The 15333-nt window shown below is 48.2% G+C and overlaps 1 protein-coding gene across 1 annotated transcript in view; it reads left to right on the top strand.

Moving 5' to 3' along the window:
- LOC144932376 (contactin-associated protein-like 2) overlaps positions 1 to 15333 on the top strand; it is a 191768-nt gene that overhangs the window by 122066 nt on the left and 54369 nt on the right. Inside the window, exon 14 of the mRNA XM_078856353.1 lies at positions 12300 to 12456. Within this exon, the coding sequence (XP_078712479.1) occupies positions 12300 to 12456 (157 nt within the window). The remainder of the gene's footprint in view (positions 1 to 12299; positions 12457 to 15333) is intronic.

Genomic DNA, 15333 nt, shown 5'->3' with positions numbered 1-15333 from the left:
TCCCCTCCCTTTATTACTGCTAATCCTACTTCCTCCCTTTAGCACTGCTAATCCTACATAATACACTAGCATAATATGACTTTGAGACCCCCCCACCACCTACACATTCCACAAGGAGTGACTAATCCCATATCCGCATTTTCCATCAATATGCTTAATTCCACTGTTGATATGTAAATTCATTTGTCAAGGCGCTCTCCTCCCCCGACACAGCTTAAATATACGCTGCCAAGCTTGGCGGTGTTCATTGGGACGCTGTCTTTCCGACAACTCTGTTTCTTCACCTGAGGACGGCTGCTTTTGTTGTGGCCGAAACGTCGTGAGAATTTTTTTGTTATTATGTAAACATTTATTTTATTTTATTATTTCCCTTCTACGTGACTTTACCGAAAGAACCAAGAAGATGAATCCCCGCAGTCACGAAAGCTTTAAATCGAAATTCAGTCGTAGCTAGTTTTGCACAGAACTTCAACATTATCAAAATCAATTGCGTTCTTGTTGGCACGCGTGTTCTGCTGCTGCTGCCAGTTGTATTTGGGAGAATTTAATATTTCTCTGATGTTCTTTTAGTCTCGTGCTGATCATTCGTTCTGTTTGCCCAACATAACATTTACCACACGTGCAGTTAATCCTATACACACCTTCTGTTGATAGCTTCGGTAATACAGTACATCTTTTGTACAAGATATACATTTCTGTATTTTATGTACCGTGCCAAATCTGCTTGGATGTTGTTTTTTTCCAAACATCTGGCTAGTTAATCAGTTACTCCCGCACTGTACAGTATTTTGATCATTTAAATTATTTGGGTAGTTTCAATGCTCGTGTTATTTGATTTGGTTTTGGCATTCAATGCCCTGTTGATTTGTGCATCATTGTAACCGTTCATTTGCAGCGGTTCTTTAACATGTTGAATTTCACTTCTCAGACTGTCACCATCTGACACTTTCTTAGCTCGATGAATGCGCGTCTTGATAAGAGCAGATTTCTGTGTAGGGTGATGGTATGACTGCATTCAGATAGGCGTCAGTATGCATTTTCTTTCGGTAAACACTGTGTGTTAGACCGTTTGAGACTAGGCTCCAAAGAAAGCTGTCTCTGGTGTGGACCAATCAGTTTCAAAGACAATGCAAATCTGATCAGAGTATCAATCTTGATTTGAAGCATTCGTGACTGCAGGAATTCATACTCTGGTTATTTCGATAAAGTCACGTAGGTATAAAAATAATAGATCACGACGTTTCGATCGCAATACAAGAACTGCTGTCATAGGAGCTCCCACGACAGCAGTCCTCCTGCTGTGTTTGTTTCACACCTAAAGACGGTTGCTTGTGTTGCGATCGAAACGTCGTGATCTATAATTTTTTCTACCTACTTGACTTTATCAGAGTATGTTTTTTGTTTGCATTCTAACCACAAGTATTGTGGTTAATGCAGACATGATTCCTTGTAAAAGGTTTCAGTTTGGTGTTTTAACATCTTAACACCTGTTTTATTGCCAGAAAAAAGGGGAAAACCGATTCTCACACTGTGTGTTATTTTACCATTTCGACCCCGTCAGAGCAGAATATCCAGAAATGGTAGAGTTCTGTCAGCTTCCACTTCCATGGTGAACGGAATGGATGGGTTTTGCGAGTTGAGATTATTTAGAAATGCGTGCAGTGTATCTTTGCCATGTGGCCAGACCACCAATGTGTCATCCATATGTCTAAACCAAAGAGATGTTTTTTGTGTGCTTGAAGCTATTGCTTTTGTTTCAAAATCTTCCATGTGAAGTATTGGAAAATGACGGCAGGAAACCCCTTGACGGGAACACACTTCTTTTATTAAATCTTGACTTGTAACAATACAACGCGTGGCCTCTCTTCTTCACAATGCGCTTCTCTTGACTCTGGATTCTGTGCTGCTGGCTCTCTGTGCCTCGTGTAGACTCCGCGCCTCGGCTACACTCCTTTCTCGCCTCGTGTAGACTCTGCGCCTCTGCTACACTCTCCACTCGCCTCGTGTAGACTTTGCATCTCTCTCTCTGGCTACACCGTATGCATACTCGGCTCGTGTAGACCTTCCTCTCTCTCTGGCTACACCGTATGCATACTCGGCTCGTGTAGACCGTTCTCTCTCGCTGGCTACACACTATACATTACTCAGCTCGTGTAGACCGTTCTCTCTCGCTGGCTACACACTATACATTACTCAGCTCGTGTAGACCGTTCTCTCTCGCTGGCTACACACTATACATTACTCAGCTCGTGTAGACCGTTCTCTCTCGCTGGCTACACACTTATACCTTACTCTCCTCTACTCTCCATTACTCTCCATTACTCTCCTCTCCGGGCTCTATCTCTGCACCTTCGTCTTCATTCTTAGATGGTTCCACTTCTGCCCCTGCTCCTCTGTGCATCACCTTATATACCCCTTCTTCCCGGGAGACGGAGCGGATGCGGACCTCAACGTCGGCACCGCTCCTCAGTTACCCAATCCCCACGCGCTATCCCTACGATCCGGTTCCGCTCAGCGCGTGTTTCCACTCCCCGACCAATCACACCGCGCTGCTACCCGATCACTCCCTCTGGGCGCGTCACCGGCACACAGCCAATCAGCAGCACTACCCCCACCCGCGCACTGACGCCTGCTCCTCCCCGTCAGCGCGCGTCACCACACACACACCCGTACATACGCGCTGGCACACGACATATACACCCAGCGCGTATCACCACTACATCACCCCCTCCCACATAGCTCGCAGCCGGCCCGGCTGCTAACAACAACCAACCGCGACGATAAAACGACAACCAACAAAAAAAACCCCGTAACCCCCCGAGTGTGCCCCGTAACATAACACAACAACAACAACAACAAGAATAACTATGTACAGATTGACAATGAACCCGAAAAGTCAACAATAACACGATACGAGCAAATTCGAAACGAACGCGCCCCACGTCCCTGCGACTACACGCAGTGACGAGGCGCTCCAACTGCCCCGACTCCTCACGAGGCAGGTCATGCAAAGTAGCACGACCTGGCGCGAGTCCGTCTGGCTGGTCCATCGTATGGGGCGGGACACTGACGACCGTCCGGCGGTTCCGGCTGCTCCAGACGGCGCGGAACGGGCCTGAAAGGGCCGGCCCCGCCGCGGAGATCCGGCCGCCGGTGATCGGCAGCTGTCAGTTCCGAGACACCTGGGAGCAGATCAGGCGAAAAAACGTGTGGATCAGGCAGAGACATTTCCCCCTCTGGGTCGCCGGTCACGTCACACGCCCGGCCATCACGACACAAGGGGAGGCCATATGGAGGCGAGAACGGTTTCAGTCGGGAGGGGTGAACGTACCAACGGCGCTTTCCCCACTTTATCTGAACGCACTGGGGCCGTGCAACGCGCACGACCTCCACGGGTCCCCTCCACGGTCTCAACAATTTAGGCGACGTAGCCAAGGGTGCCTGAGGGCAATGCAGCCAGGCCCTGTCACCTGGTTTCCATTCGTGCATGGACACCTTCCGTGCCCGCAACCGTTCATTAGCAATTTGGCGAGCCCGCGAATTAAGCCGCGCGGCCTCCCTCGCCTCTGTCAGCTTGTGAATATTAAACTTAATATGTTCTGCCAAATTAGAATTAGTTCGTGGAGCGGACAGGCCAAGTTGCGTTTCTATTGGCGGGTCAGCTTCCCGACCGTACATCAAATAGAATGGGGAAAACCCCGTAGCTGCATGGGGGGCCATTCTATACGCGGCAAGGACTCCCGGGACCTGCAGGTCCCAATCTACATGTGCCTCGCACACCTGCTGGCACAGCATGGAAGTCAAGGTTTTGTGGAGTCTCTCCACCATCCCGTCAGTCTGCGGGTGGTACGGGGAGGTACGCACCTTCTTGGTACCCAACAGATCGCACACCTCTTGCAACAATTTACTCGAAAATTTTTTACCTTGGTCGGTCAGCAGGCGTTCGGGAGCCCCCTTGTCCAGGACATAGCCCTGGACGAAGGCATCCGTCACAGCCGCTGCCGACTGGTTAGCGAGAGGCCACGCCATAGGCCATCGGGTAAAGTATTCGACCCCCACTAACAAATATTTATTCCCTCTCGGCGTGACTGGGAAGGGCCCCAAAATATCGAGTGCAACGAGCTCGTTGGTACGCGAGACCTGAATAGATTGCAGCGGTGGATTAGCTGCCACGGCCGGTGGTTTACGCCTGGCGCACTCAACGCACCCCTTCAGAATATGCACCACATCACTTCCCATTCCCGGCCAGTAATAGTCACGCTGAAGCAGGGCAAGCGTCTTGTTAACTCCCAAGTGCAAGAGGCGTTCGTGTGCCGCCAAGACAACCCTCCCTCTCACAGCGGAAGGCACCACGAGTGCGTTCCGCCGGGACAAACTGTCCCATTTCAATAACACGCCCTGCTCAAGTACATAGGAGCCGGTACGCTCCTGGTCCCCCTCGGGACCCCCAACCTTGCGGCGCAATGCTAGCAGCGAGCTGTCCGCCATCTGGAGGCGGCCCCATTCGCTGAGCGACAGCGAGAGCAGCGAGTCCCGACCCTGAGAGGCAGTGGAATCATCCCCGATCGGTGCGCCCGCTGTCGCAGCCAGTGCCCCCATCTCCCCCGCAAGCGTCGGTTTACAGCGCGCCGATCCCGACAAACACGCGCATTCATCACAAGGCAACAACCGCGACAAGCAATCGGCATTCGTGTGTCGCAACCCCTTACGGTACGTAGTCGTAAACTGATAGTCCTGGAGGACTTCCAACCAACGCGACAACTGGCCCGAGGGCTGGGCGACCCTCAATGAATACTGTAGCGCCGCGTGGTCCGTTCGGACTGTAAAGTGACGACCATAAAGATATGGCCTAAACTGCTGCACAAAAAAAACAATGGCAAGCAGCTCGCGACGGGTGACACAGTAGCGCTGCTCCGCCGGAGACAACACCCTACTACCGTAGGCGACAACTCTTTCGACACCCCCAACGACTTGGGATAGCACCCCCCCAATGCCCGTGTTGCTAGCATCCGTGTCCAGCAAAAAGGGACTGGCAAAATCGGGATAACACAAGGGTGGGGCACCCACCAAGGCGTCCCGGAGGGAGCGAAACGCGGCCTCCTCCTCCGGTCTCCATTTGAACTTCACTCCCTTCGCCGTTAGAGCGTGCAAGGGTTTTGCAATAGTGGCGAAGTGCTCAACGAACCGCCGATAATAAGAAGCAAACCCGATGAAACTACGCACGTCGGAAACGGACGTAGGTGTCGGCCACGAACCGACACAATCTGTCTTCGCGGGATCGGTGGAGATCCCCGAAGAATCGACAATGTGACCCAAGTATCTAACGGACCTACGAAGGAGGTGACATTTGGCCGGTTTAAATTTCAACTTAGCCGATCGCATTCGCAAGAACACCCCTCTCAATCGCCGGAGGTGTTCCTCAAACGTTTTACTGAAAACAATGACATCGTCCATATAAATCAAGCATGTATCCCACTGCAAGCCTGACAAAACCAGCTCCATAAGTCGCTGAAACGTCGCTGGAGAGGAGTGAAGTCCCATGGGTAACCGGTTAAACTGGAACAGCCCCCCTGGAGTCCGAAATGCTGTCTTAGGTTTCGACTCTTCGTCGAGCGGCAACTGCCAAAACCCCGATAACAAATCAAGAGTCGAAAAATATCGCGCACCAGACAATGCATCGAGGGACTCATCCATCCTGGGGAGCGGATACGCGTCAGCCACAGAGATCTTATTCAGGCGACGGAAATCAACGCAGAATCGCAGGGACCCGTCCTGCTTCTTAACCAGCACAATAGGCGCTCCCCACGGGCTAGAGGAGGGCGAAATAATATCGGCTTCTAGCATATCGTTAACAGCCGACTGAACATGTTCCTTCTCCACGGGACTCAGTCGGAAGGGATTTAGCCTGACCGGCGCCGCATCGCCCGTTTCAATGTGATGGTGCAACAAATCCGTGCACCCAATGTCATACTTATGTTTACTGAATACATCAGAGAATTCAATGAGCAACTCGCACAGCGCACCCAACTGCGCCGCCGACAAATCGTCCGAGGCGGCACATAACGAATGGACCCACTCAAGGTCTTCCCTTGGCTCAACGTTCCGCGCGGGGCTCGAGCCCACCTGCGCAACCAACCCATCATCCCCAGGGACCTGCGCCGCGTGAGCCAGCACGGTGCCCTGCGGAATGACAGCTGGTCGCGACCCCGCGTTCAAAACCATCACAAACGGATCCCTGTCAGCCCGCACCAAAGTGTGAGCCACCGATAAATCAAGACCCCCGACAGCCTTGTTAGAAGGACCCAAAAGCATACTCTGTCCCGAAGCCTCCCTCACCCATGGTTTCCGCAACCGGAGGGGAATCAACATCTGTGAACCCGGGGGCACTTGCACTGTCTGCGTCGCCACCGCTTGTATCGTAGCGCACGCCGTCCGAATGTCAGTAGGGCCCGTCAAAAATGAAATTCGGCGACCCGATGGCAGTTCAATGCATCGTTGATCGATAAGAATTTTAATGGGCATTTTAGCCAAAAAGTCAGTGCCCAAAAGACACGGAACTGCCAAAGAAGACGAAACGAAAACGGGTCCCGACAATTTGATATCTCCAATGCAAATGGACGCCCTAACCTGACCGATAATGCCCAACGATCCCCCATTAGCGGCGTAAAATGGCACATCCACTGGAAGCAGCGGACGACATTGGACCGGAAGAATATTATAAATGAGGTCCGATATAATAGTTGCCGATGCCCCCGTGTCCACTAACACCCTAATCTCAACCCCATCAATAGATCCCGTAACAACGGACGAACCCGCCGAAGCAGCCACAATTCTATGCCCCAATTCCGCCCATTCAATGTCTCCCTGGTCCCGGCCGAACCCCCCTCGCCGAACCGAATCCCCGAACCTTAACCGGCCCTCCTCCGCCGCAACGCGGCGTCCCATGTGTGCCGAATAAACAGGCCGAGCGTGTGAGGTGCCGCGACTTGCCGGGGATTGTAGAGATGACTTGGGCTCTCGGTCGTCGTCCAGCCGAGCTCCCATGGCGCGCTGCCGCGGAGCGCGGCACCCGGACGCCACGTGGCCCCGGAGGCCGCAGTTATAGCACATGACGAGGGTCGGAGTAGATCTTGGTTGCTCCGACTTTCAGCCCGATCGCAGAGGCGACCGGGCCCCCGGCCTCCAGTCTCCTGGTCGTCCCGTGGCGAACGCCTCCTCTCGTGGGCTGACGACTTGGGGTTCGGCGACCACCAAACCCGGGGCTGCGACGACAGCAGCGTTGCAACCAACGCCTTGCTTCCGTTGTAGGGCCTCGTGCGCTTGAATACTCGTGGCGACTCTCAAAGAAGAAATATCAATCTCGTCAGCTGTGTTGATAGGGACCCCCAGGTCCTGCGCCAACTTGAGCAGCTGCTCCAAAACCATCGCGTCTTGGCCCTCCTCGTCCATCCGAGGGAACGCAGCATCAGCAAGAGCCAGCAACGCCGTGCGATAGGCCAGCGCGGTCTCCGTGGCCGCTTTCCGTCTTGCGTAGAACTGATGGCGGCACGTAGAGGGAGGCCCGTAGACCCTGGCCAACAAACCCAGCGCATCCTTCAGCGTGGAGCGGTCCGACTTCCGTGCAGCCCTGAAGGCTGCGAGCGCATCGTCGTCCAGCATGGCGGGCAATGCCCGCAGCGCCGTAGCATCGGACCACGCTGACATCTCTTGATGCGCCAAAAACCTTCGCTGAAATTGGCCCCAGTCTCCGCCTTCCGCCTTGAAGGCTGACAACGTGGGCAGGCGCTGCTGAAAAATGAAGTCATCCGCCTCGTGGTTCCTCTCTGCCTGTCCGTCGGTGTCTAAGATGGCGGCTCCAGCAGCAGACGTAAGATGGCGGACCCCCTCGCGCGCTGATGACGTCGATGCGCGCGCTTGGGAACCCACCACCACGTGGCGCTCGCCGTTCCCGCCAAAAGTAGGCCCAGGCGCAATGGCGGGAATCCCCCATTCGTTTTGGCGGGAATCTGCGGGGCGACCTTGTAAAATGTCCCCCACCGTCCCCGCTCCTCCCGACGAGCTGATCTCCGCCAAGATGGACGCGGCGGCGAGCAGCAGCTCCGCCAGTCGGGAGTGCGCCTCACGAAGCCCGGCGTCTGTCCCCGGTCGCTCGGCCGGCGCCGTCGACGGACCCTGCAGCGTGGGCAAGTCCTCTTCCTCACCCCCCGCCACCAGCGGCCCCGAGTCGTCCAGGTCTTCCTCGCGGTCAATCCCGTGGGTCCTACGGGTCTTCCTCGTCTCCATACTTGGAAGCCCGTTTCACTTCTGACGCCAGATGAAGTATTGGAAAATGACGGCAGGAAACCCCTTGACGGGAAAACACTTCTTTTATTAAATCTTGACTTGTAACAATACAACGCGTGGCCTCTCTTCTTCACAATGCGCTTCTCTTGACTCTGGATTCTGTGCTGCTGGCTCTCTGTGCCTCGTGTAGACTCCGCGCCTCGGCTACACTCCTCTCTCGCCTCGTGTAGACTCTGCGCCTCTGCTACACTCTCCACTCGCCTCGTGTAGACTTTGCATCTCTCTCTCTGGCTACACCGTATGCATACTCGGCTCGTGTAGACCGTTCTCTCTCGCTGGCTACACACTATACATTACTCGGCTCGTGTAGACCGTTCTCTCTCGCTGGCTACACACTATACATTACTCAGCTCGTGTAGACCGTTCTCTCTCGCTGGCTACACACTATACATTACTCAGCTCGTGTAGACCGTTCTCTCTCGCTGGCTACACACTATACATTACTCAGCTCGTGTAGACCGTTCTCTCTCGCTGGCTACACACTTATACCTTACTCTCCTCTACTCTCCATTACTCTCCATTACTCTCCTCTCCGGGCTCTATCTCTGCACCTTCGTCTTCATTCTTAGATGGTTCCACTTCTGCCCCTGCTCCTCTGTGCATCACCTTATATACCCCTTCTTCCCGGGAGACGGAGCGGATGCGGACCTCAACGTCGGCACCGCTCCTCAGTTACCCAATCCCCACGCGCTATCCCTACGATCCGGTTCCGCTCAGCGCGTGTTTCCACTCCCCGACCAATCACACCGCGCTGCTACCCGATCACTCCCTCTGGGCGCGTCACCGGCACACAGCCAATCAGCAGCACTACCCCCACCCGCGCACTGACGCCTGCTCCTCCCCGTCAGCGCGCGTCACCACACACACACCCGTACATACGCGCTGGCACACGACATATACACCCAGCGCGTATCACCACTACACATGTACAAATTCGTTATTACAGGAGACAAAGTAGAGCCCATTGCTGCTTCTTTCTTTTTGTTTATAGAAGTCACCTTGCCACAAGAAGTTGGTGTTTTTTAGACAGTGTTCAGCTAGTCTTGGGGTATATTTGGCTAAATCTTTGTTCATTACCAGTGTCGAGTAATTTAATTGACTCGTTGACCGGAACCCTCGTGTACAGAGAAGTCACATCAAAACTTACGAGAATATCATTAAGGTTAAGCTTAATATCTTTGATTATATTTACGAGATGTTCAGAGTTTTTGATGAACGAAAAGGTCCTACCCATGTAGGGCTCGCATAATGCTTAATGTACATTGCCTCAGTTATCCCCCCCCCCGCCCCCCAGGTGGTGCAAGAGGGCAGAAGCGTGGGCACCGCATCTACGCCTCTATATAAGGAACGAAACAGACTTCTCCACAAATCTGGTTGTCGCCTGATGAAGCTAGTTGTAATTACTGGCGAAACGTCGTACTCTGATTGTAAATATTGTGGCTTGGCTCTCCAACACACCGGTGTGCTGTACTAGTGACGAATTGGCATGTTCTGTTTACGTGACAACCCTTACTAGTTGGCTGTGTCAGGTGGTGGCAGGTTTTAATGACACATTTATATATTTACGCGATCTAACCCAAAAAAACCTCTATTATGCATAATATTGGTCGCAAAAGCCTACGTGTTAAACGTTTAATATATGTTTATAAAAGCCTACGTGTTAAATGTTTAATACTGGTAGGAACGAAGTGAACCAGCCTACAATAGATTATATCGTCCGTCCGTCCATCCGTCCGATGTCCGATTAGGTGTAGCAACATCGCCCCCTACTGCAAACACTTGGCAGGACCCTACAAAAACCTTTAGACTCAGTGAGGCTTTCCTGGCTAAACAAGTGTAACATTCCCGTAAAATTTCCTGAGATTGGCAGGACCATACAAAAACCTTTAGACTCAGTGAGGCTTTCCTGGCTAAAAAAGTGTAACATTCCCTTATAATTCCCTGAGATAGTTTTTAATTAAAACATTTAAATTCAAAAATAACTCACAGCGGCCTAAAGCCTACAGCTAGGCCTAAAGCCTAGAACTAGGCCTCAAACTCTCCCTTCGTATCGTACCCCCGCCATTTAATTTTATTATAGACATTCATTTGTTCGTTCCTACCAGCCCACCCCGCAGGGACCTGTTATATGTTTATAATAGCTGGATTACCATATAAAATTGACTTATTGCTTTTAGGTTTGTCATGACTTAAAATATTCAACAGAATGGTCACATTTAGCCAACATTAAGGGACTAAAATATACACTACTTCACTCTGCTGATAATTACAATTTCTGTGTTTCAGTTGACCATTGACGTGATTAAACAAAGGCCACTGAATTGAATATAAGTATTTGAAATAAACTGCATGATTGATGAAATATGAATAAAACGCGAGAATAGGTTTTCCTCTTTTGACTGGCAACAAAACAGGTGTTAAGATGTTAAAACACCAAACTGAAACCTTTTACAAGGAATCATGTTTGCATTAACCACAATACTTGTGGTCAGAATGCAAAAAAAACATACTCTGATAATATATGCATTGTCTTTGAAACTGATTGGTCCACACCAGAGACAGTTTTCTTTTGAGCCTAGTCTCAAAACGGTGTTAGACCAGAGGACGCAAAAAGGCATTCATGCATGCCTTTTGGCGTCCTCAGTTTGGTGTTTAAACATATTAATATTTGTTTTGTTGCCAGAAAAAAGGGGAAAACCTATTCTCATATTTTGGTACTGGCAAAGGAGGTCCCATGATATGAATACGACTTCAGATCTAAAATGAGTTTAACATAGTGATGGTATCAATACAGCTTTGGGTATCATTATTTAGTACTACCACTGCATACAATACATATATTGGAATGAGTTTTGGATTTACAAAATTCTCATCATAATTCCAGATTGTTTCAGATAATTTCTTACATCTTTGAGAATTTCAAATAATTTACACTGTGATCATTATATATCTGCATATTAACAAAAAATACCCTTTGCCATGTGATAATCTTTGGCAGGACAAAAGTGGAAGTGATGGAAAATTAGTGAAATCACTTCTGGTTTCAGATCATGTGGAACGAAAACATAACTTCAGGTCATATGTCTCGTCCTGATATTTGGATTTTCTGGATTAATCCAAATATCATGAGCACTTCCCTAACATCTATAATACATCCCATAGTTCGCCATACACGTCTTCAATCCTTGGTGATGGTCTAGCGATAGCGCGTCCGCCGCGTGTTACAGAGGTTCATAGTTCGAACCCAGTAACTCTCCTGGTTATTACTGCGGTTGTATTATCTGTAAAAATACATGCCATCTGCTTCACAATGGATGTTAGAGATCATGTGACTTCATTTGCGAAAGTATGCCATTGTGTATCGGCCTCATTTTCCAAATTATCTAAAAAAAACTGCTCAATTAGGGTAATACATATCAATCATTGCAAATGGAAAATTAGAAGACAAGCCACAATACAATTGTGGCCATGGAACCAAAAACTATGGACCATATAGTAAACCACTGTCGTCTGCGCTTCTTCAACGGAGGAATAACAAAACTACACAAACTCTCTCTTGAGGCCCTTTCATGGCTATCAGATATGGACATTTCCATTTAGCTCCTGAATATATTACTGCTGTGTGCAAGAATAGAGTAGAACCCCGACTATGAACACTTTCCAGGCTCCTCCTGAAAAGGAGCCACGATACTCAATATGGGAGTGAGGCGTTCCTGGATGAGACAAGCATAATCAGTGTATTACACGCATTTGTGATGATCTCTGGGGATGTCGAGTATATGCCTGTGAGTCGGTGATAAATGCTCATAATGCGGGGAAGTGCTTGTTGTGTTTAGTTTGTTGTCCTTGCCTGCATCTCCAATTAGCACCTTTAGCTATATATGGTGCGAAACAAGTTCAACATATATACATACAATACTCACTACAGAAGCAGTGTCGCCTCGATGTCCCCACAGATGGGGAGCCGCACACCTCGTGGGTGGGACGAACTCATGAAAAACAGCGCTACTGGAGTGGCGCTGTCCCCAGGGTGCAGAAGTGCGCCTGTGGCATTACCAAGAACTGCTCCGACCCCAAGTTTTTTTGCAACTGTGAGGGATATCTGTATCTCTGGTAGGTAATTGTAAAGGAGCAGTCCTACAATCGTCCATCCACGCCACTGCTGGCGGAAGAGCCTCCACTAAAGGGAGCTCTAGGGAACCTCTCCAGAGGGTTTTAGCCCTACTTGTCCCCATTGGCCAGACGTTTTACCCCACCGCATGCGACCTGCCGATCGACTAAATGAGTATGCCTCTTTAAACCAATATCTAATTGGTTATCTATCTCTTTGTATTGCTATTGCTTAGCATTTCACAGTGCTGTATAGATAGATCTCTGATGTGTCTTTGGGTCGTATCGCTCGCCATGAAGTAGCGCCCAGCATGTGTAGCGAAACTTTGGACATCATGCCGAACAACAACACACGGTAAAACAGGAAAACACAACAAAGAGCTCTCTCTACTTATTAACAACTATTTTAATATGTATACGTATTAAACATTTTTTTAAACATATACTTGTTGCCTTTAATATAATATCTTGTATTTCCTTTCTCATACCGTTATATGTTGTGTTTACTCACCCATATGTACCACCGCATCTTGCTTAGTAAATAGTTGTGAATAAAGCATATGGCTCAGAGCTCATACAGGCTGCAATGGTTATGTGTCACATTGGTTTGCAATAATGTCTGTACACTTTGTTGACAGTTATTTTAACTTGTTATCCTTGAAGAGGGCCTGAGTGTTTGTTAACTGCAGAGCACAGCTCTTAGTTAAACCTCTTTACCATTACCCTTAATGTTCACATTACTATATATATACCCAAGATGCCATCGTCTTGCCATAGCATTAATATGAGTGTAGCTGTAAATTCCTCTGGGTATTAGGTCACCCGCAGATAACAGACATAGACACTATATCATAACTCGGTGTGCTATCTCCGATGAAAACGTGTGGCAACGAGGGCATCAAACAACAGCCTTCTTTGTGGAAATTTACCAAAACTGTTTGCATCTGGGAATATGGATATCTTGAGGACATCAAACACATAATAAACAGTATGTCCTCGGTATATATGTGCAATGACATTTTATAATGAATGTTACTTGGTAGAGATATCCTTTACACCACATCAGTCAATCACACACAAGGTTTGCTGCATATTTTTACATTCATACATGTATATATCTACAACATATAGTAACACTTTTGGCAAATACTCTGTATTCCACTGAAAAAAATCCCCATTAATCTCTTCAGTTTATGATTCAAAGTTGTGGTGAACGTGGTTAAGGTATTACAATTTAGTGAATTACCATAATGTTTTTGTATTTGACCCGAAAAACGAGAGCACATTTGAAAAGTAATTGAAGCTTTCATGACTGCAGGAATCCATACTCTTTGGTTATTTCGGTAAAGTCACGTAGGTATAAAATAAAATAAATCACGACGTTTCGGGCACAACACAAGCGTCCGCCATCAGGTGCGCCCGAAACGTCGTGATTTATTTTATTTTATACCTATGTGACTTTACCAACAGAACCAAAGAGTATGAAAAGTTATTGTTTACGTTCGGCAAAGCACACAACCCCTGAGTAAAAAGTTGCGTGGCTTTAGTCCATTAGGAACACTAAAAAATTCCGGGCCTAATGGGCCCTCATCTCCTATCTCTGAAAATAAACATTTTCCGGAAAGCAATTGTTATTTAAACAAATAATGATGTTTTTCTTACCGTGTCTTCCTTCCTCTGCTTAACTGACGGATTGTTCAAGTCTGTTAAGAGCAATGTTGTAAGATGGGTCGAAAATGAAGTGTATGTATGTAGGCCTCGGCAAGGTAAGGTAAAAGTTAAAAGGTAAAAACAACGAGCCTATTTTTACCCTACCTTTTACCTTACCACAATACAATCACTCTACCCTACCTTTTACCCTTTAGCAGGTAAGGTAAAAGGTAAAAAGCAACGAGTCTACCTTTACCCTACCTTTTACCCTTACCCCATATAAATTACCCGATTACAGGGTAATTACTGGGGTACTACACATGAACAAGGTTTATAACGGTAAATGCTAGGTAGAGCGTTTTATTCATATAGAATATTCTCGATGATTCCAATTTGACACACTTTCTTTTAACTCACTGTCTGTTGTCATCGTTGTTGTTTCCTCAAATCTTGTAACAAAATTTCTACTCACTTCCTAATGTGGTATCGACTGCAAACTTGGTATACTTATGTCATACTGATGACAACACTATATTCTATCATAAAATCATTTTTTATATGTTATGTTTCGGCTTGGGTCTAATTGTCCACGCTCAACTCACGTTGGCTGTAAATCACCACGGCCCCTTACGTTATGGCAAACTTCGGGGCCACTTCCTGGAGTCGTGGAGTTCTGCCATTACTCGTATAGTACATTTCATAAATGCGTGTTTTTAATAAAGTTTGTTTTTATATTACTTATTAAATGGAGGCCACGGACTGCGCCACAGAGCTTTTAGCGGTAAACAAAGTACCGTATTTACCGGGTAATACTTCGCGCTACCTTTACCCTACCGGGTAATTCTTCCGAGCTACCTTTATCCTACCCTTTACCTTACCCCTTGGCATGTCGAAACCTTTACCTTTACCCTTTTACCCGGTAAAAAGGGTAAATTACCTTACCTTGCCGAGGCCTAAGTGTATGTGTTGTAAATCGATAAGTGGTGGCCTTATATAGACGTCGTAAATGTTTGTCACAAATGGGGCTGTCGTAAAGCGGATGCAATGGTTCCCAAATGTTAAATATATTTTTACTGACATTTAAAATACAAATCAATACTTCATTGAATATTCATGTTTCGCAAATGTTATGCGCTCAAAAAATGGGCTTAAAAATTTAATACAAACTCACTGCTCAATTATAGTATGTATGAGATAGGATGATGATGGTCATCATCTCAGCTCTCGCAA

Source organism: Lampetra fluviatilis, chromosome 1, assembly GCF_964198595.1.
Source record: "Lampetra fluviatilis chromosome 1, kcLamFluv1.1, whole genome shotgun sequence".
Lineage (NCBI taxonomy): Eukaryota > Metazoa > Chordata > Hyperoartia > Petromyzontiformes > Petromyzontidae > Lampetra > Lampetra fluviatilis.
This window is presented reverse-complemented; position numbering and strand designations above follow the sequence as displayed.